The sequence below is a fragment of the Galleria mellonella genome, unplaced genomic scaffold (genome assembly GCF_026898425.1).
Source record: "Galleria mellonella isolate WM207_F2 unplaced genomic scaffold, CSIRO_AGI_GalMel_v1 utg312, whole genome shotgun sequence".
NCBI lineage: Eukaryota > Metazoa > Arthropoda > Insecta > Lepidoptera > Pyralidae > Galleria > Galleria mellonella.
In genome coordinates this window covers 10,659,963-10,687,945 of record NW_026442074.1, presented here as the reverse complement: position 1 = coordinate 10,687,945, position 27,983 = coordinate 10,659,963, and the positions used below count along the sequence as shown (strand labels likewise).

The following is a 27,983-nucleotide window of genomic DNA, read 5'->3' as shown; positions in this document are numbered from 1 at the left end:
GTGGGTTGTAATTTCATTAGTTGTTTTCGTTCATTCATTTATATTCGGAGGCAGGGAATATAATACTTTACCGAGAGGTTTTGAGTGTTCTTTTCACGCCTCCTGTCACACGGTGATCGCGTCTGAATTTGTGAAATTGTATTTTCTAAGCAAAAAAGTGTTCGTGTTACGAAAACAGGATTTTTAGTGTTCAATATGTTGCGAGATGTGCTCGACGCGTTTTGGAATGAGGACGTGTGGTTGCCTCCTAATACTACGTGGGAAAGTTTAGCCCCTGGTCCCGATAAGGCAGTGGTTTACAACGATTCCAATCACGTTTTCTACCCTATACCGTTAGCGTTCGTGTTTATAGTTGTACGATATGTGCTCGAAAAGTAAGTATTACATTTTTTATTCAATATTATGCTAACGAGTCATACTTAACAATATAACCTATCAATCAACTGTGTGAGTCACTTGCCGGTCATGTCTTATTCAATAATCTTGTTAGTTTCTAATAGAAATTATTGTGTTAGCTATCTATATTCATTACTTTACAGACAGTTAATAGACGCGATTAATAATACAATTTTGAGTAAATTATTTAACATATGATTGTTAAACTTTTCAACCGCCCCTAAGGCTATCTACTGATCCTTTTTCCCAATTAATAATTATGAATAATTAGCTTATACCTGTGACTATGTTTGCACAATTTGCACAAATAGTTCTTTTCTATCCCAAATAATGTGTATAATATACAGAAAAAAATAATAATATATAAGTACATATTAATTTAAATTTTTTTGATCTATTAAATGTTATACAAAATATGTAGTTATGGTTATATATAAGTAATATTTTTTTAATGTAAAATTCAAGAAAAGGTGTTTTTTTTTTAATCACCTATGGAAAGCTACATTATCAGCAATTAACATGGGCTATATATTATTTAAAAAAAAAAAAAACTTATTTATCTGTGTCAAGCTGGGACTAGTTTGTTTATAAAGTCACAAGACAATCCTTTCTGTAATATGATGTAAAAATCTTATCTAAATATTTGTAATTAAGTAAAGCAATATAATCTCAACATACATAACATTATTAAATTCTTTTCTACTAAGTGGCTATTAAACTCAAACCCATTTGTTTATGTAATCTAAGAACACAATAGAACTGTTAAGTTTTTAAATAAACTACTACATAATGTACATATGGCCTAAGTATAACCTTGTAATATATGTCCTATACCTCAATTACCTCGTCTACAATATTGAATTACCTTTTGTAATAGAAATAGCTAAACCATAGATATACATACTATTTGCTTCACCTTTATCTCAATATGTGGTCCAGAATTGACCAATATCAGCAACAACCACTAATTTAATTACTAATTGTGTCTAATTCACCATCACACATTCTTTTCTTCCCTGAGGGTGGAGTGGGGGATGCTAGTATTGGAGTCTAATAGCACCATTGTTAGCAATATATCCTATCAGGTTGATATCCCTGGAAATCATTGTGCTTAATTGTTGTGGAATTCATGATAATGGCCTAACTGACCTGCTTTCATCCTCACCTATCATGTGTCACTGGTATCCTTTAAGCATATACTAATAGTACAGACAGGGTTACTATTACATTTTTATCCATTAAAAAAAAAACTTTACTGTCTTTAATGAGTTATAATGTAAATCTCCTTATTGCCTTACACTGGTACCTGTGAGAGATGATAGTTGAGGATGAAAATAGAATAGTTGGCACATCCTGACAAATACACTATGAAATAATCATGTATTGAATCAAAGTGAAAAATTTCCAGGGAGACTGCTCGAAAGTCAACTTGATAGGGTGTATTACTAGCAATGAGGTTGCTAATTCCCATAAATAACAATAGCCCCATCGTAAGCTACTATTAAGTGATCAAAACATAATGCACTAGTGCAATAAGGAAAAATTGCAATAATATCTATTCTAAAATACCTGACTAGTATAGTGCTTATTTTGGTCAACAATAATTGGTCACTTTTCATTACAGAAGAATATGTTGCATAGAAAAAATTCAAAACTCTTGATGAGTGACAAATGTTTAAATAATACTTAAATAATAAATGTTTCAATAATTTTATTGGTTCCTCTAAAAAAATTACAATAGTAAACTTATTATAAACACAAACAGTTACAAGAAATGATCACAGAAAACAATGGGTGGCCTTATCGCTAAAAGCTATCTCTTCCAGGCAGTCTTTGAATGGAGACAAGTAATGATACTAATGCCCATTAATTCTTCTCTTTCTGCGTCTAGGGAAAGTAGATAAAGTTTTGTTTGAGAAATCAATTCAGGGTACAATAGGACTGATATACCTGAAAAAGGTAAAAGCCCTTAAAATAATATTAAAAAAAAAAAGTAATGATACTAAATTTAGCAATGCAGTAAGAATATAAACTAAAATTATGAACTAAATGTTTTGATCAACTTCCTGTCACCTACAACACTATCTATTAAAAGTTATTTGAAGTAGCAGTATCCATACAAAATTACCTATCTTTAATTTTTTGATTATCACCTGAATTTTAGGGCTTTTCCAACTTCTTATTTATTATAGTTAAGAAGACAAAAAAAAACCTTTTTCAAATAGGTTAAGCCTTTTTTTAATTTTATTGAGACTAATAAACAGATACTGGTACTGGTACTGCTCATGTCTATAGGCGACGGTTACCACTTTCCATCAGGTGGGCCGTCAGCTTGTTTGCCATTCTAAGTTGTATAAAAAAAATTATTTAATAGAAGATGTAAACTATATGAATTTACAGAGAAATGCCCATATAATAATGTGTCTTAATGACTCACCCATTTGTCATAATGAATAGGTATATTTACTAGCAGGCTGGAGCCTAGGATGACGAACTTTAGGGGTAGCAATTTGGTTTCAAATATATTTATATGTATTAAAATAGTTATAATTGATATAATTGTGAGATATGTGTGAGGTGGCAAATGTATAAAACCACTACTTATAATGAAGTATCTATTAAATTTTTAAAATGGAAAAGGGCATAGGTTTATTATGTCTTATGCAAACGGAGTCATGAGAAAAGTTAAGTTGTATATAAAAGTGTGTCTATGGTGTGTTAAAGTTCAATATATTACTAATATAATAAAATTAAAACTAGACAATATCTGTACATGGAAGTTATTTAAGAAAAATTGATATGGTGATTGGTGGTCTTGATAAAACTAATGGATGCCAAAACAATAATTTTTAGAAATTTTGTCTTGTCTGTATATTTGGTCACATCATGACACTAAAACTACTTCACCAAATTTGATACGATTTTCCCACTTGTGTTCTTAAAGGGTTTATTTAAAATCTCATGTATGTTTTATTTTTTTATCATCTAGAAGTTATAAATCTTCTTAGTTTTCTACTTCTGAAATCCACACATACAAAGTAGATGGCAAAAGTTAGTAAAAGTATAAATGTGTGTATGTGTGCGTGTGTGAATGTTAAACACATACTCACACACACACACACATGTGCGTGTGTGAGTGTGTTCTATGGAAGTTCAATAAATAAATAATAAACATATAAATTATATGAATTCAATTAAAGCCAACATATTGACCTTTGATAAGCATATGATAGTAAATGTAACAGTCATGACACCTGTATAGTTAATATGATAAGAGATGGTGCTACTACTTAGTAGGTATTGTATGCTGTTATCTGTGTTACTAAAAAACATACTAACATACATTTTCTAAAATAAGCACACATTGTTTTTTTAACATAGTGATAAGACTTATCTGTATACTTACTTATATAAAATAGTAAGGTGACAAAAGTGTGTACAAGTATTTTTTTATAAAAAATAGTCTTCTTCTTTTCATTTAAGAGTTTCCTCTTGTCCGTGCAACTAATTCATGCATCTTCCTCCAGCCAGCTCTATCCCAGGCCATATCCTTTATCTCCCTATACGATATGACACCTAGTGTTTCTTTTATCTATCCCATGTAGTTATTCCTCGGTCTTCCTCTTCCTCTGGGGGGAAAGGGATTGTTAGTAATGGAGTTTGACAGCCCCATTGCTAGCAATATGCCCTATCAGGTCGACCTCCACGTGGTTCCCCCTGGAAACCATTGTGAACAATTCTTGTTGAATTTGTCACGATGGGCTAACTGACCTGCTTCATCCTCATCTATCATCCTTCACTGGTGCCCCGCCGGTGTATACTGATAGCGCGGGTGGGGTTGCCATTCCATTATCATCCATTAAAAAAAAAAAATCCTCTTCCTCTTTTGCCCTGTACCTTTCCTTCTACTATGCTCTTAAAAAAATCGTCATGTCGTATAAGGTGGCCCAGCATTTTGCCTCTTCTATACTTTATTATTTCAATCAATGTTCTCTTCTCGTTTACTCTTTTTAGGACTTCCTCATTCGTTAGTTTTTCTGTCCAGCTTATCCTTCCCATTCTCCTCCATGTCCACATTTCGAATGCCTCAAGCATCTTTCTTTTCTTCTGCGTCATTGTCCATGTTTCACATAAAAAATAGTAAGAGAACTTAAATCAATCATTATCAAATTTGATTCTTCTGTTTAATATGCTATTATTATGAAAAATGCTGGTTTCAATTTAAGTGAATTTTATGCAGACAAAATTAAGCATCTTTTTCAACCTACTTCAGAAGTGTGAAAGGGGATTGTTAATAATGGATTCTAACAGCCCCTTTGCTAGTAATACTCTATCAGGTCGCCACCACATGGTTCCCACTGGGAACTATCGGTATTAATTCTTGTCGAATTCATCACGGTAGACCAATTGATCTGCTATCATCCTCACCAATCATCACTGGTGCCTTATCAGCGTATCCTGATAGTGTAGGCGAGCTTACCATTCCATGTTTACTTATTTAAAAAAAAAGAAGGTTTTCAAATCTGTTGTATTTTTTTTTATATTTGTATTAGTGTTCTTTTACCTTTTACTTGGTTATTTTTTCCAAAGAAATATGACATGGAAAGAAAAAATATGAACCCTTATGCTAACAGACTATACTAAGAAATTACAGCATGGGGTTCTTCAAAAATGGGGTAAAGAGGTTTCTTCAGGGTCGGTAACGCGTACGTAATGCCTCTGGTATTGCAGACGTTTATAGGCTACGGTGATTGCTTAACATTAGGTGGACCGTATGCTTGTTTGCTTCCTTAGTGGTATAAAAAAGAAACAGCTTGTCCAGCTGTCTAATTAGTATGGGAAACTCAAAAAAGCGACCCATATTTCTTTGCGAGAGTGAGGAATGGGTAGCAGTGTTCCTTTTTAAATACCTCTAAAAGCCTAAGTGCATTTGCTAACCCGCCTGCCAAGCGTGGCGACTACTGGCAAAACTTCCCTTATGTTCAACAGTGGACAGTTAAGGGCTGATATAAAATAATTATTTCTTTACAGAAAAAGTTTAGATTCCCAGATTCTTCACTAAGAGGATAGATATTTTTTTTTACAACGCAGGGGGCAAACGAGCATGCGGCTCACCTGATGGTAAGTGACTACCGCCGCCCATGATCACCTACAACACCAGCGGCATTGCAGGTGTGCTGCCGGCCTTTTAAAAAGTTATATACTCTTTTCTTGAAGGTTATGTTGTCGTATCGGTTCGGAAATACTGCTGCTGGAAGTTGATTCCAAAGAATGGTTGTGCGTATGTATACGTACATGTATAAGTTATTTTATACTACCACACGTACAAAGAAGCGCGCTCAGTTAATATCATAATAAATATATTTAGCAAGTATTTATATTTGGTATCTCCTTGACTTCTCATTGATCTATGATACTTCAAGGTCTCTTTCATCAAATATGTTTTTAAATCTGACGAATTATAAAATATAATCCTTGGATATATTTATTACTAGCTACTAATGTATAGAAAGAAAAAAAATAATTCAATCAAAGAAGCATGCGACTCACACAGTAGCACACAAAATAAGAACAAAAGAAACGAAAAAAAAAAACAATAGTATACAAAATAAAAAGTGTCTTATGCTCAATTATATATCCCGTGGCTTTGCTCGCATGAAGTATCCAGTGTGTCGAATTTTATTCATTTTCGTTCAGTGGTTTTTGCATGATAAATTAACTAACATCCATCTATCCGTCTGTCCAATTGTACCAAGTTTCGTTAAAATTCTTCGAATAGTTTTTGTTTCTATAACGAACATACAGACAGACAGACAAAAATTGTACTTATTGCATGATAGTTATTTTGGAAATATATTGCATGTACAGAATTGACCTCTGTACAGATTTATTATAAGTATAGATAGATAATAGAATAGTGTTTCTGTTGTATATTTCCGATTATCTTTATGAATTATTTTATTATTAGAATTTAATTCATAGTCGTCATCTCAGTTATTTCCTGGCCACTGTTGAACATAGGCCTCCCCTATAGACTGCTATAAAGAACGTTCCTGAGCCACCTGATTACAATTTAATTATTTAAAAGAAATTAATTACTTATGTTATTTAATAGAAATTAATTATTTATTAGATTTTTTTTTCTTACTAAAAACTTGCTTTTGTTACTTTGTGTATTGTATGAGTATATGCGATACAGAACTTAGGTTTTAAAAATTATTTTCATTAACGTTTTTTCCCCCATTAGCGTTTTCTGAAAGTTAACTTACAAACGGTAGTAATTAAATATTGAGTCCCACAAAAAATACGACGTCAAGACATAACCAGTTATTTTAGTCTAAAAATTACTCTAATGAACTAATTTGATAAAATTTATATGGGACTAATTTGTAAGTCTTTTATAATAAAAGAATTTTACAAATCACTTTACAACTGACATAGTTATGAGGTAACGAACATGAAAAAAAAATACCGAAATTAAGTCAATTGTTAATGTTTAATTGCAAATGATTAATTTAAAAAATACCGAATTAAATAACTGTATTGTGAACTTCTTATTGAAATCGGTTGAAAAACGTCTGAACTCATTGTGACGATAGTTTCACAATATATTAAGTTTAAGAGAGTTGTTTTTGCTAGATAATAGATGGCGTTAAAAATAAGATTTTTTCTTATGCAGTTTAAAATGGTAAACAAGTTAACGGCCTACCCGATGGAAAGTGTTGACCGTTAGCTATAGATATGAGTAGCAATATCACAGAATATTCTAGGGTATCCATAGCGCCCCCCTATGGATTGTGGTTTTATATTGTCGTATCTTTTAATTTCATAAGTATTCCAATCTGGAAAATGTACAAAATAACATTAAGATTGTGTTCCGCGAATAAAACTCAATTTCAATTGTGGCAAAACCAGTTATTTTGAATGTTTTTTTTTTTTTTATAGCTGTCATCGTTAAATTTAATTAAACTGCTTCTCACTCATGTTGTGCTAACATATTTTAGGACATAATTCTTATTTCTTGTATGTCTATAATTAAATGTGTATACTTTTGTTTTTTATCTGTTGTTTTTTTTTAAATAATTACATAAATAAATTTAAAAACTAAAACAATTTCCAAGGGACCAATTTGTAAGTATCCTTGTATTTTTTCAACTGATTGAGTTAAGAGGTAATAAATAAGAGAAAAAAAAAATATATAACTAAATTTAGAACCTCCTACAAGGTATATGTAAACTTAATGAAGTTGCCGGCACAGCTGGTAAACTGTAAAATTATCAAGTAATAAAAAAAAAAATATAATGTATTTGTTGCAGTTATGTTTTCAGTGCTTTTGGCAAGTCACTTGGCATTAAGGACACAAGGCCAAGGAAAGCACCCAATAATCCCAAACTAGAGGCAGCGTATCAGGCGTCACCCAAGCTGAAAGATGTATGTATTTATTATTATTTTTTTGTATGAAACTGGATGTTTGATAGTTTAAAATTGTGCTTTTTCACTTGCATGTAAGAATATATGTTGTACATCGAAATTATTCGATTTTCGACCATTTTATTTTTAATATTCAGGTAGATGTTGCCATATTTGACTTCTGTTTTATTTCGTGAGGTGTTTTTTTTATTATCGTACATCTTTGATCAACAATTCTAACAATTGTTAAAAATTGGTTTTTAAAATCTGATTATTATTATTTTGTTTTTTTTTTTTGTTTATGCAACTTAGAGTGGCAAACAATCTGACGGCCCACTTGATGGAAACTGTTAACCGTTGCCTACAGACATGAGCAGTACTATACTGTACTGTTTCGTCCATGATACCCACCATACCTTGTCATTCCTGAGGACTCGGGTGTTATTCCTCTGTACCCTGTAACTTTACTGGCATATACCACCCTTCAAACCGAAACACAGCCATGCAAACACGACTGCTTCACGGCAGTAGTTCTACCATTATTTAGTTAGAAACAATTGTAATTATTAATTCTAATCAGCTAAATAAATATAGTCATTTATAAATTCTACATTTGCATTCTGCATATTGGTCTGTGACCTTCCATTCAGCATTGGTTTCTATTCTTGCAATATATTCATTTGAGGCTGAATATGTCTAAACTCTATACTAATGTTTTTCACTAGAGAAACAATGGAATTTGGCAGCGTGCACGTGACATCTCTAGTGTTGCAGACGTCCATAGGCTACAGTTATCGTTTACCATCAGACGGGCTGTATGCTTATTTGCCACGTATGTGGTATATAAACTTATACGTATATAACTATGTGTTTCAATTTATTTATATATTAGCTGACCCGGCGAAAGTTCTTCTGCCATATAAACATTTTTTTCTGTATAGAGACACCGTAATCACTTAGCGGTATAAAATATAATTTACGATCTATTTTTACCTACCAAATAAAAACACAATATATAAATAAAAAAACATAAGGAGGAACAACAACATGAGTTCGTTCACAAACACCGTGATATATATATATATATATATATATATATGGATATATATATATATATATATATATATATATATATATATATATATATATATATATATATGTGTGTGTGTGTATATATATATAGATATATATCCAATGTCATACCCACACATACCAAAACCACATATCCAATATCGTGATGCAAGACAATGTATCATATTTTTTTATATGACAAACACGTGCGTTGCTGATCCTGAAGAAATCTCTTTTTTTTTTAACAATCCCCTTCTGTAGTTATTTGGAATTTGATCCATTTCTTTTGACAAACGAAAATCGCCGAGCTTAGCAGTTGCCACAGATAAAATAAACAATGAATACAGGCGAAAATTTTATTACACTTCATGTACTAAGATAATAAAAAAAAAAAGAATTAACAATCGGATTATACAGACTTGCGAATTAAAAAAAAATCGTTATTTTTTTAATACATCTCGTATATTTCGCAGATATTATCATGAAATTGTTACTTCGTAAATCAATAAATGAATTATAATCCAATTATTTCGCTTTATGTCCTTTTTTTTTATTGAAATAAGCAGTCTATACTCGTTTACCCACGTTCAATACTAACGGAAGGGCTTCCGGTATTTACGCCGGCTGTTCGATTCAAATTATAAATAAGAGAAGCACAGTGATATTTGTACTGTGTTTAACCACAGTATAAGTAAAGAGTAATCTTCTAAACGGTCCACTATGCTGTGTGGTCCTGGAATAGAATGGAAATGGAATAAACCACCCATTCTTTTCCCGTGTGTATTGTAAGAGGCGATTAAGAGAATAATCGAGGGATGGGCGGCAGCGTCTCTCTTAAAACATCAGCAGAGCCTAACTGCTGTCAACCGGTGGAAAGGGATTGTTAGCAATGGAGTTTGACAGCCCCATTGCTAGCAATATGCCTTATTAGGTCGACCTTCACGTGGTTCCCCCTGGAAACCATCGTAAATAATTCTTGTTGTATTCGTTACTATAGGCAGGTCAGTTAGACCTGCTTCATCCTCACCTATCATCTTTCACTGGTGCCCCGCCAGCGTATACCGTTAGCGCACGCGGGGTTACCATACCATTATCATGCATTAAAAAAAAACTGCTGGGTTGATAGCAGTTTTTTTAGCCTGCCAATTGTGGCAACTATTAGCAAAACCTCCCTTATGAGGGAGGCCTTTGTTCAGCAGATATGATGGCCTATTAGTTCAAGTGCAACCCCATGAAGTTATGTGTATCGTGTAAAATGTTTGCCACAATTTATTTTGGCCCGTTTGTTTAATATAAATAATTCTTGAAATAACCCAATCAATAGTACGTATGTACTACATTTTGTATTACAGTGCGCCATTAAAAACTATAAATAACATGGTGGTTATGGCTTGAAACTCTCAAGTTATGGGTTCAGTGCGATAAACAAACATTGTTGTTTTTATTACGAGATGGGTTTACGCTAGGTGTTACCTCACTTGATGGTAAGTGATGATAAGATGTAGATGGAGCGAGCTTATTTTTAATTGACTTTAAAAAAATGAGGTTGTTTTATATCCTATCATCATCATCATCATATTTTTTTTTTGATGGGTGAAAATGGTATGGTAACCCCGCCTCCGCTAGCGGGATACGCTGGCGGAGCACCAGTGAAGGCTGATAGATGAGAATGAAAACAGGCCAGTTAGCCCATCATGATGAATTCATCAGGAATTAACCATGATACTTTCCAGGGGGAACCGCGAGGAGGTCGACCTGGTTGGGTATATTGCTAGCAATGGGATTCTCAGTCTCCATTACTAACAATCCCTTTCCCCCCTATCATCATCGTATTAGCTTTTAACTGTCTATTGTTGATCATAAGTCTCCTCCTTGGTAAGCTTTTGCCAGTAATTGACACGCTTGGCAGGCGGATTGGCAACCGCAGTTAGGCTTTGGAGATGTTTTAAGAGGGACTCTGCTATCCATCCCGACAGCCACGGGAGAGGAAGGAGTGGGCTATTCTATGCCGGGACCACACGGCCAATAGGCTATATATTATAAAAAAAAAATTAGAGATCTCTACGAGAAATATAATAATGTAACCCATAGTACTAAAAATTTACCTGTCAAAGCTAATATAATTTTTTTTATACTACAAAGTTGGCATAGAAGCATACAGCCCGTCTGATGGTAAACGGTTACTTGTAGCCTTTCTAATCTATATACCCGTGCGAGGCCGCAGCGGATCGCTAGTATATAAAAAAAGTCCGGGTTGGGTGTGTCCCGACCCAAGAGCGCGACGTCCTGTAAAAAGCGCCACGACATTAATATTGTGACCTATTTTTTTATCCTAATTGCTCACAGAGGGATTAGTGACCGAGTAAATATACGACGAGTATACGACGTTATATCAACAGGCGACGGCTACCACTTTCCGTCAGGTTGTTATTTTTTTTATTGTATTAATTTTATAAGAAACTACCGTCTGTTGACGTAATATATTTTGTGATTTTTCACATGTTTTAATTTTCTTTTTATAAAAAAAACTATCAATCTCTATGAAGGTAAATTTTTTGAAAATACAATTTACCGTAACACGGCATGATTATTTTGACGTGTTTGGGCATTTTGTTGTTTGTTGATGATGATATAACCTACTTGTGGAACAAAATTCATACAGTGTTGTTCAGTAGGTAGTTTTTGTGTGAAAGAATAATAAAAATCCGTCAATCGTTACGAACTTTGTCATATAATTAAAAGGATAAAATATTATACAGAAAGGTGGGATATGGCAGTGAATTTACAGGGTACAGAGGAATAACACCTGAGTCCTCGGGAATGGCAACGCATGGGGGGTATCATGGGCGAAACAGTATACTCTGTTATGTCCATGGTACTGCTTACGTCTATAGGTGTCAGTTACCACTTTCCATCAGGTGGGTCGTCAGCTTGTTTGTCATTCTAAGTTGCATAAAAAAAAATATTGTTCTTTGTGTTTCTTCTTGGGGCTTTAACGACTAGTCAAATAGTTATGACATTTATGAACACGTAGTGTTTTGAATGAAGGACATAGCCTACTTTTTATCTCGTTTAATCAACATATCTCGGATATGCGGATGAACTCGGCGGTAAAAACTAGTACTCTATAACAGAATTCTCCCTAGAGGCTACAGTATTGGGTTATTGAAAAAGTTTTTTTAATGGGTGATAATGAAATAGTAACTCCATCTTGGCTATTGTTATAAGCTGGCGGGCCACCAGTGAGGGATGACAGGTGAGGATATAGCAGGTCAGTTAGCCCACCATAACGAATTTAACAATAAATCAATTACGATAGTTTCCAAGGGGAATCACGAGGAGGTCGACCTGTGGGGGGGTATAGTGTTAGCAAGGGGGGTATATTGTTAGCAACTAATCATCATTAGCAAATCCCTTCTCCCCCCCCCCCCCCTTTGAAAAAGCTTTGTTAAGAGTCGGCAACGCACATGTGACACTTCTGGTGTTGTGGGCGTCCATAGGCTACAATGACTGTTTACCATCAGACGGGCTGTATGCTAGTTTGCCACTTTTGTAGTATAAAAAAAAAACTAAACTATTCAGTAGTATTGCGGGGTCTATATCTCATAGCTTGTCGACTAAGCTATTTGTGTATCTGTCTGTCACTTATTATTACCAAGTGACTGATAAGTCGATATATTTTGCTATTTCTTAGGGTTCTGTACCTCCAAAGAAAAATCTCTTTATTGTTCTTCTGTTAAGACCCATTTTCTCTGGATCTCTTGGAGGCGTCAAGTTGAAATTCATACCAATTATTTAAGCCTGCAATCCCTTGATGTTGTGAAGATATCAAACTTCTAAATCTACTCAAAAGGTATAGCCGTTTATAGCGTATATTTTGACATTTGCGAGGGAGTCAACACGTATAGGGTACTTTCTGTTGATTTACCGTACAATCCGCCACAAGCTAAAGTTTTATCCCAACCATTTGGATGAGTAGCGATCCTCTATCGTGCGATTTTCAAGGCACTTTATTCCACGCACAACCACTCTTCAGAATCAACTTCCAGCAGCAGTATTTTCGAAACAATATGACAGCATAACCTTCAAGAAACGAGCGTATTCCTTTTTAAAAGGCCGGCAGCACACCTGATATGACTCTGGTGTTGGTGTTAATCACGGGTGGCGGTAGTTATTTACCATCAGGTGAGCCGCATGCTCGGTTGCCTCCTATGTTATAAGAAAAAGAAAATTTAGAATCGTGAAATTTGGCGAGAAGCAGTGTAGTGCAGCACAAGTAAAGGAAAAAATCGGACACCGTCAATTTGTAGTTGTATCACAAAAAGTACCGTTTTTAGATTTTTTCAATTATACCGATTAAAGTCGATTGCTTGGGTACCTCTGTCCCTATCGTGAAGCAGTTGTGTTTGCATGACTGTGTTTCGGTTTGAAGGGTGCGAAATGGCAGTGAATTTACAAGGTACAGAGGAATAACACTTGAGCCCTCAGGAATGGCAACGCATGGGGAGTATCATGGGCGAAACAGTATACTCTGTTATATCCATGGTACTGTTCATGTCTATAGGCGACAGTTACCACTTTCCATTAGGTGGGCCGTCAGCTTGTTTGCCATTCTAAGTTGTATAAAAAAAAAAATTACGGAACCCTCAGTGTGCGAGTCCGACTCGTACTCGGTCGGTTTTTTTTTACTTTTAGGCCAGGGCCGTACTTAAATATTTATTCATGTTATCAAAACTTTGGTAACAAGGTTTCTTTGTACAGTGGCGCGTACGCGGTGGGTCAATGACTTTTTTTATTCTATTACTAGTAGCATCTGTTTTTCTGTACTTGTCACAATACTTTTTTTTTTAATGGACGATAATGGAAAGGTAGCCTCTTTTGCTCTAAGGATATATACTGGTGGGGTACCAGTGAGGAATGATAGGTGAGGATGAAAAAGCAAATCAGTTATCGCATCGTGATAATATTATTAAGTTGGAAGCAAATTACCAAATTTAAAATATTTTAAAAGAATTTGTCGAATGATTTCGCAGATTAGTTTGAACCGAGATGCCATTTTTTTCTGTTAACCCTTTGAGTGCCGACGAGCGCCATCGCGCTCGTGCGCATTGCAACTAAAGGAGCGTCATAGCGCTCGTGAAATCGGTCGCTGGTTAGCTTGCTGTAAAAAAAATATTAAAATTGGATAATTTTTGGAGGAGATACAGTTTTTTAGAGACTAGGGTAAATGACATCAACACGACGAATATTTCTTTGGTATTTTTAAGTATATATGAGTAAAAATCAATGGCACTGAAAGGGTTAAGGTATCTTTAGTGTTGTCAATCAATATTATCATTGATAAAGTATTGACATGTTTACATATTATTGCTTTGCACGTGGGTGTACAAAGGTAGGTATAGATTGTAAATATAGTATATTTAATATATATTGTGAAGTGATAACGTTATGACGCCATATCGTACCATATATGCTTCAGTTTAATGTTGTTGAGTGATATATGATATATTATTTATGTACTGCTATTTATTTATCATAGTTTATTATAGTATTGCAAAATATTGCTATTGCAGATAATTGTTTTTTTTTATACAACTTAGAATGGCAAACAAGCTGACGTCCCACCTGACGGAAAGTGGTAACTGTCGCTTATAGATATGGGCAGTACCATGGACATAAACAACATCTTTTTCGCTCATAACACCCCCCCCCCCCCCCCCATGCGTTGCCATTACTGAGGACTCGGGTGTTATTCCTCTGTACCTCACTGGGTGTTATTCACTGCCATATCTCACCCTTCACACCGAAACACAGCCAAACACAACTGCTTCACGGTAGAAACACGAATGGGACAGAGGTATCCAAGCAAACAACAAAAAAATTGTAGATCTTATACGGAACCCTCGTTGTCCGACTCGCAGTTGACCGGCTTTTCTTTCAAATAGTTCCTTTTTGGTATTTTTTTTAAATGTTTCCAGAACAGCCGTTGTTTTTTAATTGCGAAGTAAAATGTACAAATCGTCTTTCCAGGTATCAAGTTTGGCCAAAAAGTTGGATCTGTCGGAGCGGCAGGTGGAGCGGTGGTGGCGCCTCCGCCGCAGCCAGGACAAGCCGTCCACCCTGGTCAAGTTCTGCGAGAACGCGTGGAAGGCTACCTTCTATTCGTGCAACTTCGCATTCGGCACCTACGTGCTGTGGGACAAGGAATGGCTGTGGGATATTGACCAGTGTTATATTGGATACCCTCATCAGGTAATTCTCTAATGATTTTTTTTTTAACAGGAAACATGATCAGGGGTGTTCTTGTCTAGACATCTGTCCGATTCTAGAATAAGGGCGTACGGGTATGCGACCTCGGCCTTCCGAGCCGCTGTAGTGTCCCAGTCCTTTCCGCAACTGCAGTGTCGCCCCCTTTTCTTTCCCACATAAGTCCCTTATTCCACCAGCCACCTTAAACCACCAGCAAATGCATTCCCAAAGAGGGTTGACGTCAGGCAGGTGGACGGTCGTAAATATATATATGTCTATAAGCCAAATATTTATATAGTTTTATCTTTTATATATTTATATAACATATTAGGTATTTTATTTTATGTGTGTTTGCTTTTCATGAATTACTCAAACTGTGCACAATAATGTGATTGGATTATAACCTAGCCGAATCACAAATGTAACCATAATTTAAGTTCTTTATGGTTGTGATCTGTTTTATGTGCCAATAAAATAAAATAAATAAATAAATCAATTAGTAATGTGGATAATACCATATTACGCCGACCCTCAAATAATCATTGGGTTAAGGGTAGGAAGACGATGATATTAAGAGGAAACACAGTGTACGACATTTTCGATAGTATTTTTTAAATAAATTTACAAAATACTGTAAATTCTATTAACCAACTGCTGTCGCGTTTTGCCAGCGCTGCAGTACCGCCACCATCACAACTTTAATACCACCAGACCTTTTTTAATCAAATAACTAGTGATATGGAATTCCACAAAATACTTCATAGGCTACGGTAACAACTTACAATCAGGTGCCGTATGCTTGTTTGCCACCTCAGTGGTATAAAAAAAAACCTAGTTCGGTGAAAAATACAAAATGTAGGTAGTACAATATGAAGCACCATTGCTTATCTTTATTTTGTATTTCTGCAAATAAATAATTTTTTTTTTATTTAATGGTAGAGAAATAGGCAGCAGCGTCCTTCTTAAAACATCTCTAAAAGCCTAAACCTAAATTGCCAACCTGCCTGTCAAGCGTGACACCTACTGGCAAAACTCCCCCTTATGGGGAAGGCTTATGTTCAGCAGTGGACAGGTAACGGCTAAAATGATGATGTAGATGATTCACCTAATATCTATTAAAATTATAACGGAAATTCCAACACGATGTAAACACAAATACTATTTATAAAACTTAATAGGAAATATTTAATATAAGGAAAATGTTTTACTTCAAAACAAGTTCCTGTGTATTGTAAATTGTTGGATGGAAATTCGATCGTATGTTTTTATATAACTTGGAACAAACAGAGATAAGTCTGCCATTGTACTCTTTTTCTTAAGAACTCTCTATCCTATAATTTAAGTCTTTACTACTTTAAAGTGTTACAAGCAAACAAGCTGACGGCGCGCCTGATGGTAAGTGGTAACAGTCGCCTATAGACATGAACAGTACCAGTGACTCACTGATAACAACAGTGCTGTCAAATCATCATGATGTATTGTTATTCTTGAGGATTAAAGTGTTTCTTTTAACGAGATGGGATGGAAATAGAATGGTAATCCCGCTTGCGCTGTCAGTAGGTTTATGCTGTCGGGGCATCAGTGACAGATTTTTTGTAATGGATGATAATGGAATGGTAACCCCGCCTGTGCTAACGGTATACACTGGCGGGGCATCAGTGAGAGATGATAGGTGACAATGGAAGCAGGTTAGTTAAGCCATCATGACAAATTCCACTAGAATTAACCACGATATTTTCCAGGGGGAACCGCGTGGAGGTCTACCTTATAGGGTGTATTATTAGTAATGGGGAAATTAGACCCCATTATTAACAATCCATTTCCCCCCGGCATTTAGAATAGGCCACCCCTTCCTGTCCCGTGGGTGTCGTAATAGATGACTATCACTACCAATCCGGGAGGAAAGGGATTGTTAGCGATGGGGTCTAACAGCCCCAATGCTAGCAATGTTACTAATCAGGTCGACCTCCACGTGGTTCCCCCTGGAAATCATCGTGGTTACCTCTCGTGGAATTCTTCACGATGGGCCAACTGACCTGCTTTCATCGTCATCTATCATCTATACCCTATCACGGGTATCCCGCCAGCGTATACCGTTAGCACAGGCGGGGTTACTATTGCATTATCACCCATTAAAAAAAAAACACTATCAATCCGCCTGCTAAATGTGAGCAACTACAGCCAAAGCTCCGCAAGGGGGAGGCTTATGTTCATCAGTGGACAGTTAAAGGCGAAATGAATGAATAATAATAAAAAAAAAATATATTTGTTTATTTCAGGGTCTAACCAACGACGTATGGTGGTACTATACCATATCATCAGCGTTCTACTGGTCACTGGCCATATCCCAGTTCTGGGATGTGCGCCGCAAGGACTTCTGGCAGATGTTCGTCCACCACATCGCCACCATCGCGCTGCTGTCGTTCAGCTGGATCTGCAATCTACACAGAATCGGGACGCTCGTGATGTTTCTGCATGATTTTGCTGACATATTTGTTGAAGTGAGCGTTTTTTTTTATGCAACTTAGAATGGTAAATAAGCAGACCGCCCACCTGATGGAAAGTGCTAACCGTCGCCTATAGACGTGAGCAGTGCTATGGACATAACAGAGTGTACTGTTTCGCTCATGATACCTCCCATGCGTTGCCATTCCTGAGGACTAAGGTGTTATGAATCTGTACCCTGTAAATTCATTGCTATATCCCACCCTTTAAACAGAAACACAGCCATGTAAACACAACTGCTTTACGGTAGAAACACGAATAGGACAAAGGTACCCAAGCAACGACTGTTGTACAAAGTCTCCCTCTGGTAAAAAGCGTTAAAATGATTTCATCTCTCCCTTTCTCTATCTCTTGCTCTCTCTTTCTCTCTCCCTTGCTCTCTCTTTTTTCTCTCTCTCTTTCTCTATAACAAAATTCTCAAAAAATCATTTAATACATTTTCAGTTGGTGAAGGCGTCCAAATACGCGAAGTACCAGCGTCTCTGCGACACGCTGTTCCTGGCGCTTATCGTCGTGTGGATCAGTACTCGAATCGTTATTTACCCGTTCTACATAATATGGAGGTGAGTACATATACAATAGTAATAGCACTAATAAAAACATGTAATATTAATTTATTTTCATTCAGAATGAATGAATGAATGAATATTTATTTACAAGAAACATGGCAAGTATACAGATATTAAAATAATAATAAATACACATATGTTGCCATAATTAGGCGTGCAACATTTAAAATACATAAATATTGATTGAATTAAGTTTTATACAGTCTTGACAATTCTTATATATTTATAAAAGAATGTCAAAAACAATTTATCTAAATTTTAATTAACATAATTATATGTCAGTGTCAGTATTATGTAGTAAAAAGTAAAAATCATGTTTATCATAAAATCTCTTACAATAGATAAATGAGACGAATAAAACTGCTAGAATTGAGAGAACGTTTCGTTCAAAGTTTGTTTTGAATATATTATGTGTCATGGGGACCTTTGGGTCGAGTACGGATCATGAATACGACTAGTTATTAATTAATTTTTTTTTTGTGATCAACGTTTAATAATAAATATATATTTAATGTTCATATTAAACTCGTATAAACTATACCTATATAACATGTGATGAAAACAATAAAATATATTCTTATATCTGATGTCGTATTATATTTATTTACAATATGTATTTATGTATTGATTCCTAAGAACAAGGAATGTTAAAATAAAAACTGTATATCATATGATTGCCTCCTTTCTTCTTATGCAAATATAATTAGTAAAAAGAGGACGAAAGATACATAATCAGTTATTATTTTTCTCAATTCGCAGCAGGCTAGTGTATAGAAAATATAAACGGCCGTATAACCCTACCAAATTCAGATACAACCTGCTTGCATACTTTCTACATAAACTGTGTCGAATATATAATCTAGTAATGTACAATTTGTTATTGATAAATAATTGACATATCAAACATTTTCAAACAGTCTTTGGTTAAAGGAGAACATATAGAAGTGGGCGGGTGGCGTAAGAGTGAATTATTATTTTTTACATATAATGCACAAAAACATCATATTGTTTATTATACTTCATTACATTTGATATTAATACATCTTATATTTGCATATGGGGTCAGCTAAGCCGTTGCACGTCGACCCATAAGGATCTTTTGTGTTTCCCCCTGCCTTATACCATCATTTCATAGATCCTATGTGTTACCTTAACCATATTCTGCGATTTAAGATATCTGTAGTCCCTTGGCTCTGGGTACGCCATTCCCAGTAGACTCATACACATTCTTGCCAATGAATCACAGTTGCACATCAAGTATTCTATGGATTCGAATTTCACACCGCACAGTCTGCACAGTGTGTCTGAAGATAGACCCATCTTTTTTTTTTATACAATTTAGAATGGCAAACAAGCTGACGGTCTACCTGACGGAAAGTGGTAACCGTCGCCTATAGACATGAGCAGTACCGTGGACATAGAGTATGCTGTTTCGCTCATGATACCCCCCATGCGTTGCTATTCCTGAGGACTCAGGTGTTATTCCTCTGTACCCAGTAAATTCACGCCATATGTGGGATATGGCGTAAATTCCTTAAAACCGAAACATAGCCATGCAAACACAGCTGCTTCGCGGTTGAAACACGAATAGGACAGAGGTACCCAAGCAATCAACTTTTGTACAAAGTCTCCATCTTGTGTAGTATATGCCTTATTGGCATATGTCCAGTTAGGGCTCCCATAATGAGTCTGATATTAATACATATCAGACCTACTAGTCGGATAAGTGTCAACATTTACTCATTTGTTCGTTCACTGTACATTGCAGCACGTCGATCCGCGCGCCGATGCTGCTGCCCATGTTCCCAGCGTACTACATCTTCAACTCGCTGCTGTGCCTGCTGCTCGTTCTGCACGTGGTGTGGACCTGGCTCATACTGCAGATAGCTTACAAGACCATACAGGCCGGACAGGTAACCTGGATCTATTCCTTTATATTGTTTTTTCAGGATTCCGTACCTTCAAAGGAAAAAATGGAACCCTTATAGTATCACTTTGTTGTCCGTCTGTCAAGACCCTTTTCTTAGAAACGTGTGGAGGTATCTAGTTAACATTCAAATTGTATATTCAGGTCTGCAATCTCTTAAAGAAGTGAAAAATCGACGCAATCAAAAGATATGGCCGTTTATGTTCCATATATATCGCATATTTTGAGATTCGCAAAGGGAATCAAAACCTATAGGGTACTTCCCGTTGACAAACTTCATGATACTAGGTATCATGAAGTTTGGCAAGAAGTAATATCATATAGTACAAGTAAAGGGAAAAATGCGAATACCGTAAATTTGTATTTATTTCACGAAAAAAAAATTCAAACTTGATCTTATTGTACGGAACTCTCGTTACACTAGTTCAACTCCCACTTGACCGGCTTGTTTTTAATGGCTCGACATATGGGTGATTTTCAGCAAGCATAACTCTCTCTTCCTTCGGTGGACCTTTCAACCGTGTTTTCAATTTCAAGTCTTCAAAAAAGCTGATGTCTCCCATTTGTGTTTCAACCGTGAAGCAGTTGTGTTTGCATAGCTGTGTTTCGGTTTGAAGGGTGGGATATGGCGTGAATTTACAGGGTACAGAGGAATAACATCTGAGTCCTCAGGAATGGCAACGCAGGGGGTATCATGAGCGAAACGGTGTGCTCTGTTATGTTCATGGTACTGCTCATGTCTATAGGCGACGGTTACCACTTTCCATCAGGTGGGCCGTCAGCTTGTTTGCCATTCTAAGTTGTATAAAAAAAAAAAGAAGGAATTATTTTATACAATATTTCCTGGAGACTTCAACTTTTCTGAAGAAAGTGTGATTTCTGCAGCAGAAATCACACTTGCTGAATATCACCTATGTGACCACACCGTCCAAAAAGAGGAAAATTTAATTCTAATCAAATAACCATATTTCTATCTACTTTTTTTTATACAACTTAGAATGGCAAACAAGCTGACGCCCCACCTGACATGACATGAGCAGTACCATGGACATAACAGAGTGTACTGTTTCGCCCATGATACCCCCCATGCGTTGCCATTCCAGAGGACTCAGGTGTTATTCCTCTGTACCCAGTAAATTCACGCCATGCCACTTAACGTACTTCTCGCTGCTGAATTGTTAAAAAATTCACCCTTATTTACATGATTTTTTTTATTGGTAAAATAAATCAAGGTGGTATAATTCATGTTCAAAATTATAGGAAAAATGGTTAAAAAAAATAAATTTGACAGCTGAGTTTTTTTTTCTGCAATGGACATTAAAAAGGTATCCAGACACGATCAATTTAAAATGAACTTGTTCTTTTATATAATTTTTAGGCATTCAATGTTATGATGGAAATTTCCACCATTATGCAAAGAAGGATTTTTTTTTGATGGGTGAAAATCGTATGGTAACGGCTGCGGCCTGCGCTAACGGGATACGCTGGTGGAGCACCAGTGACGGGTGACAGATAAGAATGAAAACAAGCCAGTTAGCCCATCATGATGAATCAGGAATTAACCATGATAGTTTCCAGGGGGAACCGCGAGGAGGTAGACCTGGTTGGGTATATTGCTAGCAATGGGATTCTCAGTCTCCATTACTAACAATCCCTTTCCCCACTGCAAAGAAGGGTTAAGCGGACAAATGTGGGAATTCTGCTTTCATTGACATGCGGGATTACAATCCCTAAATGGAGTGAAGATTCCTTGTTCATTCTTACACAGATGAAATGTTAATGAAGGTTATGTTATTTCAGATGGAAGGCGACATCCGCAGCTCTAGTTCTGATCTCAGCGACAGCTCACACAACTCCAATCACAATACTCCTAACCATGTGAAAAATAAAAAGTAAGTGTTTTGAGGTTATAGAGGTGGGAAAGTTCTGAAGTGAGAAGTATGTACTAGTAAATGTATCCTGTGAGATAGAACTAAAAATGTTTAAGAATATTTACTATCATCGTTATACCAGGGGGAGACTTTGTACATAAGTCGATTGCTTGGGTACCTCTGTCCCATTCGTGTTTCAACCGTAAAGTTGTGTTGTGTGGCTGTTTTTCGGTGTGAAAGGTGGGATATGGCGTGAATTTACAGGGTACAGAGGAATAACACCTAAGTCCTCAGGAATGGCAACGCATGAGGTGTATCACGGGCGAAACAGTATACTCTGTTATGTCCATGGTATTGCTCATGTCTATAGGCGACGGTTACCACTTTCCATCAGGTGGGCCGTCAGTTTGTTTGCCATTCTAAGTTGCATAAAAAAAAATCAGCTGTTAAGTGTCCAGTGCTGAAGATAGTTTAGAAATCTTGTCTTTCTTTTTTTATAACATAGGGGCCAACCGAGCATGCTGCTCGTCTAATGTAACGTAAGCGACAACCGTCGCCCATAAGCACTCGCAACACCAGAGACATTGCAAGTGTGCTCTGGGTGCTCTTTTCTTGAAGGTTACGATGTCGTATCGGTTCAGAAATACTGCTGCTGGAAATTGTCTGTAATCACGTAAAAAGTGTAACTTTAAATTTGGTGTATCTAAATATTTGAAAACTAGTTCTCTGATAATGATAAACATCACGATCAAACCTAATCAAATTTTCATCTTCTCACAAACAGCACGATGGTTTCACGCCATCTTTCTTAGTATTTTTTTTTACACAACTTATAATAAGCTACAGGTGTTTCTCAAATTGGGGGTCGCGACTCCTTGGAGGGGTCCCTGAGCCTCTATAAGGGGGTCGCGAAGCAGAAAAAAACAGTTTCCTAAATACATCAATCTATCAGGAATACATAATGAAGTATCTATAACAGACATCGATCACATGTCTGTTTTAGATACTTTATTATGTATTATTTATTTTATTTTATCGATACCCAATTGTGAATATAAATACAACTGTATGGATTTCATAATTGTACTATAATAAAATTCATACACATTCTAAACTGGGAGAGTAGGGGGTTGTAAGATATTTTTACATAATAAGGGGGACGCGTCATGAAAAAGATTGAAAAACATTTGGTTACAGTGTTCGTTTACCATCAGATGGGCTGTATGCTTGTTTGCTAACTTTGTGGTATAACAAAAAAAAAAAAAGATTTGTGCATTTGTATTAAACAGTATGTCCGTTTGGTTGTTTTCTATGTATAACATGTTTATATGTACAAAGTATTTTAGTATGTCTACCTGTTGTTTAGTATCTCTGCTTAGTTTAAAACTAGATGACGTTGTGTCTCATGTGGTTTTCATTATTGTTTTTTGTTCCAGGACCACATAGGGGCTAACTTCAGCAGTTAAAGGTTAACTATCAAGCGTCACGCTCACTATATATACCGATTGTTATATTTTTAGATACCTTATATCGAAGTAAAAAACCGGTAAATTCCGGTTTCGGACTTAGCTTCCTTGGGAAACTTTGATACCTCAATTCACACAGAATTCCACGAAATTTCAATCTTCGGATCTGCATGTTTAATATTATTTAAAATTAATTTAAGCTTTGTATATAAAAAAAAGGTAATGAAATGATATTAAAGGAAATTCATTGTTGAGTACATGATGGATACCAGATTATGATTTTTGTAATGGTATGTGTATTCGAATTAGACCAATCTAAGTGCGTAGGTTATGTTTTAAAGCTACATTAGTCACAAGAGAACCTATTGAAACCAATAGGACTATACTTCGTCTTGGAAACCGGTAAAAACCGGTTCGAGCCGGTTCTGGAATTGTTTTCGCGTGGTGACTGTCTCCCTAGTGTGACAAATGAATTTATCCTATGCTACGTTCTCGTTGTCCCATGTATGAGATAAAACGAGACAGTTAAGCCCGGTGTCTTGTTCTATTTCGTGCGTGCGGTGACGAAAACGTGTCTATTGCTACATTCGTATGTCACTTGTCTAGGAATCTCCACAAGTAAAATTTTTTTATTTATTTATAACTAATATAGTATAAATATATATATATATATACATACGTACAGACAGCCAAGGGTACTATGAAACAGTTAAGTGATGTTCATTTCGAGTCAAGACTGTGATAGTATTCATGAAAATAAACAATTCATATTTTTACTATATTTTTTTTTTTTTTTTAATTTTCATTATAAAAGATGTTGTAGTTTGTATTTATTTATTAAAAAAAAAAGTTGGTAAAGTTCTCTAACGTAAGTATATTAGATATTTCGAATTGTTATTATCGTTAGATGCTGTGTAATATAATAGTATTTCTTTAGATTATATAGATAGAGTATCTTCATACAAATGCTTCGAGAAAAGTGGGTCAACTTTTTCATACAATTGTGTACGTGATAAATAGTTATGAGTGATTCCTTTATAACTTCTATATTTATTTTGTCTTACAACTTCTGCACCTTTTTAATGAGTAAAAACTCATTTTATTTATTATATAATAAAATATAGATACGTCACGATACATCGTGTACGGAAGTAAATAGAACACTGATAAAAAAACGTGTCGTCTAATTTGACAATTAGCTGACAAATAGGTGACGCGTTTTTGAGGTTCGATGCTCTATCTATATAATCTACTATGATTATTTCATAAACATTGTGAATATGTGCTTATTGAATGTGTCTATGTATTTATATAACCGACTGTACCTTTTCTGATAAAATAGTCGCTATGTTATCATAAATTGTACAACAAGTATTACGGGGACCACGTAGATCGATTTGTCTCGCTTATGTAGTATCCAGCCCCTCTGGAGCAGTGGCAAGCGAATTCGGTAGGTACGGTTTCGCTAGCGCTCGCATGAATAAGAGTAAGACACCAAATGTTGCTTTCTCGCTTCATCTCATGCATGCGGTGTCGACTACATGTCTATCGATAAAATTCCTTTGCCATTTCTCCAGAGGCGTTTTATAAAAGCGGCTTATAACTTGAGCGGTTTTACTACATGATTTGCGCGGTAATTTCCACTGCGCAAACTTGATTGTCTATGGTTTATAGGTATAGGTAATATGGGTACCGATACGATATCTATATATTGGGTTTCTCTGGACATTGATAGTCGAAAGAAGGTCGTTGTCCAGTTCAGTATCGCCTATATCGGTCGGATATCTGTTTTCGAATATATTAAGTCTGTTATTCAATATATATTTTTTTTAATAACAGACTTTTAACATATTTGTTATTGGATCGATATTGTGATACAAATATATAGATATTGCTATATATTTTTCAGTCCTAATTTTTTTTTATCCATCTTAGAATGGCAATTGTTCAAGTTGTCCGCCGTGAACTGTAAAATTTATAGACATGGCTTCTATTATGTAGATGTTACGTTTTTAATATTTCAATTTAATTGGGCGTTTTTATAATTTGTCACGATAAGATAGTAGAGCAAATATTATCGTATTTTATAATAAATTATAAACCATTTAAATTTGCGCCGCTCTGTTTTACTTGTTTTTTTTTTTTTTTCTTTTATTTTAAAGTAAGGGATTGCACGTAGATTAAAAAAAAAAAAAATTAATGTATTGGACAGAAATCGGCAAATTATAGAGATTACGTAACTGTACGCTGTATAAATTTGTTTGCAGAAACGTACTACTTGCGGTTTTTTTCCTAATAGAAAGCTAGTTATGCAAAAGAGTGTATGTAACTTTAATTTTAAATACTAACTTTCTTGTTCATAAAAATTAAAATCCACAAATGTATTTCAACTATCAGAAAGTTTTGTTACTTTCTTTCAAATAGGGAAATTAGCGTGAAAGAAAAAGACAAAAGTCTTCAATAGTTAAAATACATTTATGAGAGCTTTGACATTTTTATGAATAAAGGTGTAATTCTATTTCGCTATTATAATAATGGCGGAATTTTATAAATGAACGCTGTTGTTTTTTCTTTTTTTATTATAATTTAATAAAATTAAACATTATTTGTCATTAGAATCAATTTACTGCCCAGTGATTATCAGTGCCTTAGTGCACTTCCCGCCAAACATGACAATTGACGTTTCTGTCAAACGTTCGAAATTCGAATTGTGAAAAGACTGAATCTTTGTCATTGGCTTAAGAATGAATTTAATACGATGGCCGTTACGTGTATACGAGCATAATTCGGATATTTCAAGGCCTGCGCAGACGAGGCAGTTCTCTGCCTTTTAGACATATGAGAAACTAATATAAGATAGAATGAGACAGAAGCTTGGTTTGAAGGTTTCTTGTTCTTTCTTGTGCTTGCGGTAACTGTCTCTACGGATCTATAGATAGATTGATTGCCACTCAACTAAAAATATCTCTAGTATTTTTACTCTATTCTGGCTTTGTGTTGGGTTGTCACTCGTTTGCACGGGCCTTTTAAAGAATTTTGACAGAATCGTCCGTTAAAAGTTCGGCTTAAGAGGTCTGTAAACAGTCCGACTTGAGTCGAGTACGTATATTTTGCTGCTTACAACACAGACGCTGCAAAATACGCGTGCATGTTCAAGTTGCTTGACCGTGTACGGAGCCTGTTACAGTAGCAGGGTAAACGCTGTTACCATATACAAGTGTTCCCAAATGTATAACTTAATGTTGTATCACAAGAATTCTTGTATAAATGTATTTGTACATTTGATATTAATATTTAATGCTTATTTATTATAAGTTTGTATATTTACGTACTAAGTTATTGTAATAGTGTAAAATGTGTATTTTCATTTAAAGGTGTAATCATACGAGTGTAAAATAACAGTAATACATTGGTAAATGATACAATACAATATTCTATTGAAAGAATGCGTCACAAAGGTTTTAAGAGGTATCTCTATAGAATATGCTCTTCATTGTATAATAAAAATTTTTCATTAGGAATGAAGTTTTTCTATGAAATTTATATCAATAATAAAGTTGTACGGGAACTATGATTCTTGAGCAATTTAAGGCTGGATTAATGTTGTTGAAGCCTTGAGGCATAGACAACCACTGTGCTTAGAATCCACAGAGAATCTCTAAATAAATAAATACTTATTTAATCTCTACGCTATATACACTCATATGAATACACTTTTAAAGTTTTTATTACTATAAATATCAGCAAATAACTTGACCGCCATCTTAATACCACGTGACTTGCGCAGAAGCAATTTACGTAGTAGATCGTCCACTGCGCAAGTTTAATTATCTATAATTGGCAGGTTGTTTGCTGCGAACTGTATAATCTCGCTATCGTGCAAGTATACAAGTACTGTATAGTAGACACATGGTAATGTTAAAACTGTTAAAAACCTCAGGATTCTCAAGTATGAGCTATATCTCATGAGTCCTCAGGAATGGCAATGCATGGGGTGTATCATGGGCGAAACAGTATATTCTGTTATGTCCATGGCACTGTTCATGTCTATAGGCGACGGTTCCACTTTCCATCAGGTGGGCCGTCAGCTTGTTTGCCATTCTAAGTAGCGTAAAAAAAAAATTGTCAACGTCTCTGTCGCATGTCAAAATTCAAACTTAGTTAAAGTATTTTATGTTTGTGAAAAATAAAAACGATTAAATGAACTCAGAACTATAATGTTTCATGTTCAAAGGCATTATTTATTATATTAGCCTTTAACTGTCCACTGGTGAACATAAGCCTCCCCTTTGGGGTTTTTGCCAGTAGTTGCCATGCTTGGCAGGCGGCTTGGCAACTGTAGTCAGGCTCTCTCAGGCAATCTCTCTATCTATTAACCCATAAATGCCTGAAGTTTCAAATTTGATACCGGTGTTTGCATTGTTTCATTGATAAATAAATATTTTGATTACCGTAATGCTTAAAGTATCAAAAATGATACCAAATGTTTTTTTTTTCAAAATAAATATATAAAAATATC

General features: G+C 35.3%; 2 protein-coding genes across 2 annotated transcripts in view; one reads left to right on the top strand and one right to left on the bottom strand.

Moving 5' to 3' along the window:
• The window catches only part of LOC113514974 (uncharacterized), a 212,564-nt gene that overhangs the window by 134,423 nt on the left and 50,158 nt on the right, over nucleotides 1-27,983 (bottom strand). The window lies entirely within an intron of this gene.
• LOC113515081 (ceramide synthase 5-like) lies at nucleotides 21-27,983 on the top strand. The gene is made up of 8 exons (XM_026899220.3): nucleotides 21-374; nucleotides 7,713-7,827; nucleotides 14,908-15,129; nucleotides 17,406-17,627; nucleotides 18,076-18,194; nucleotides 19,969-20,113; nucleotides 21,928-22,019; nucleotides 23,435-27,983. Exons 1-8 carry the CDS (start codon nucleotides 196-198, stop codon nucleotides 23,442-23,444), a joined length of 1,104 nt encoding a protein of 367 aa, XP_026755021.1. The 5' UTR covers nucleotides 21-195; the 3' UTR covers nucleotides 23,445-27,983.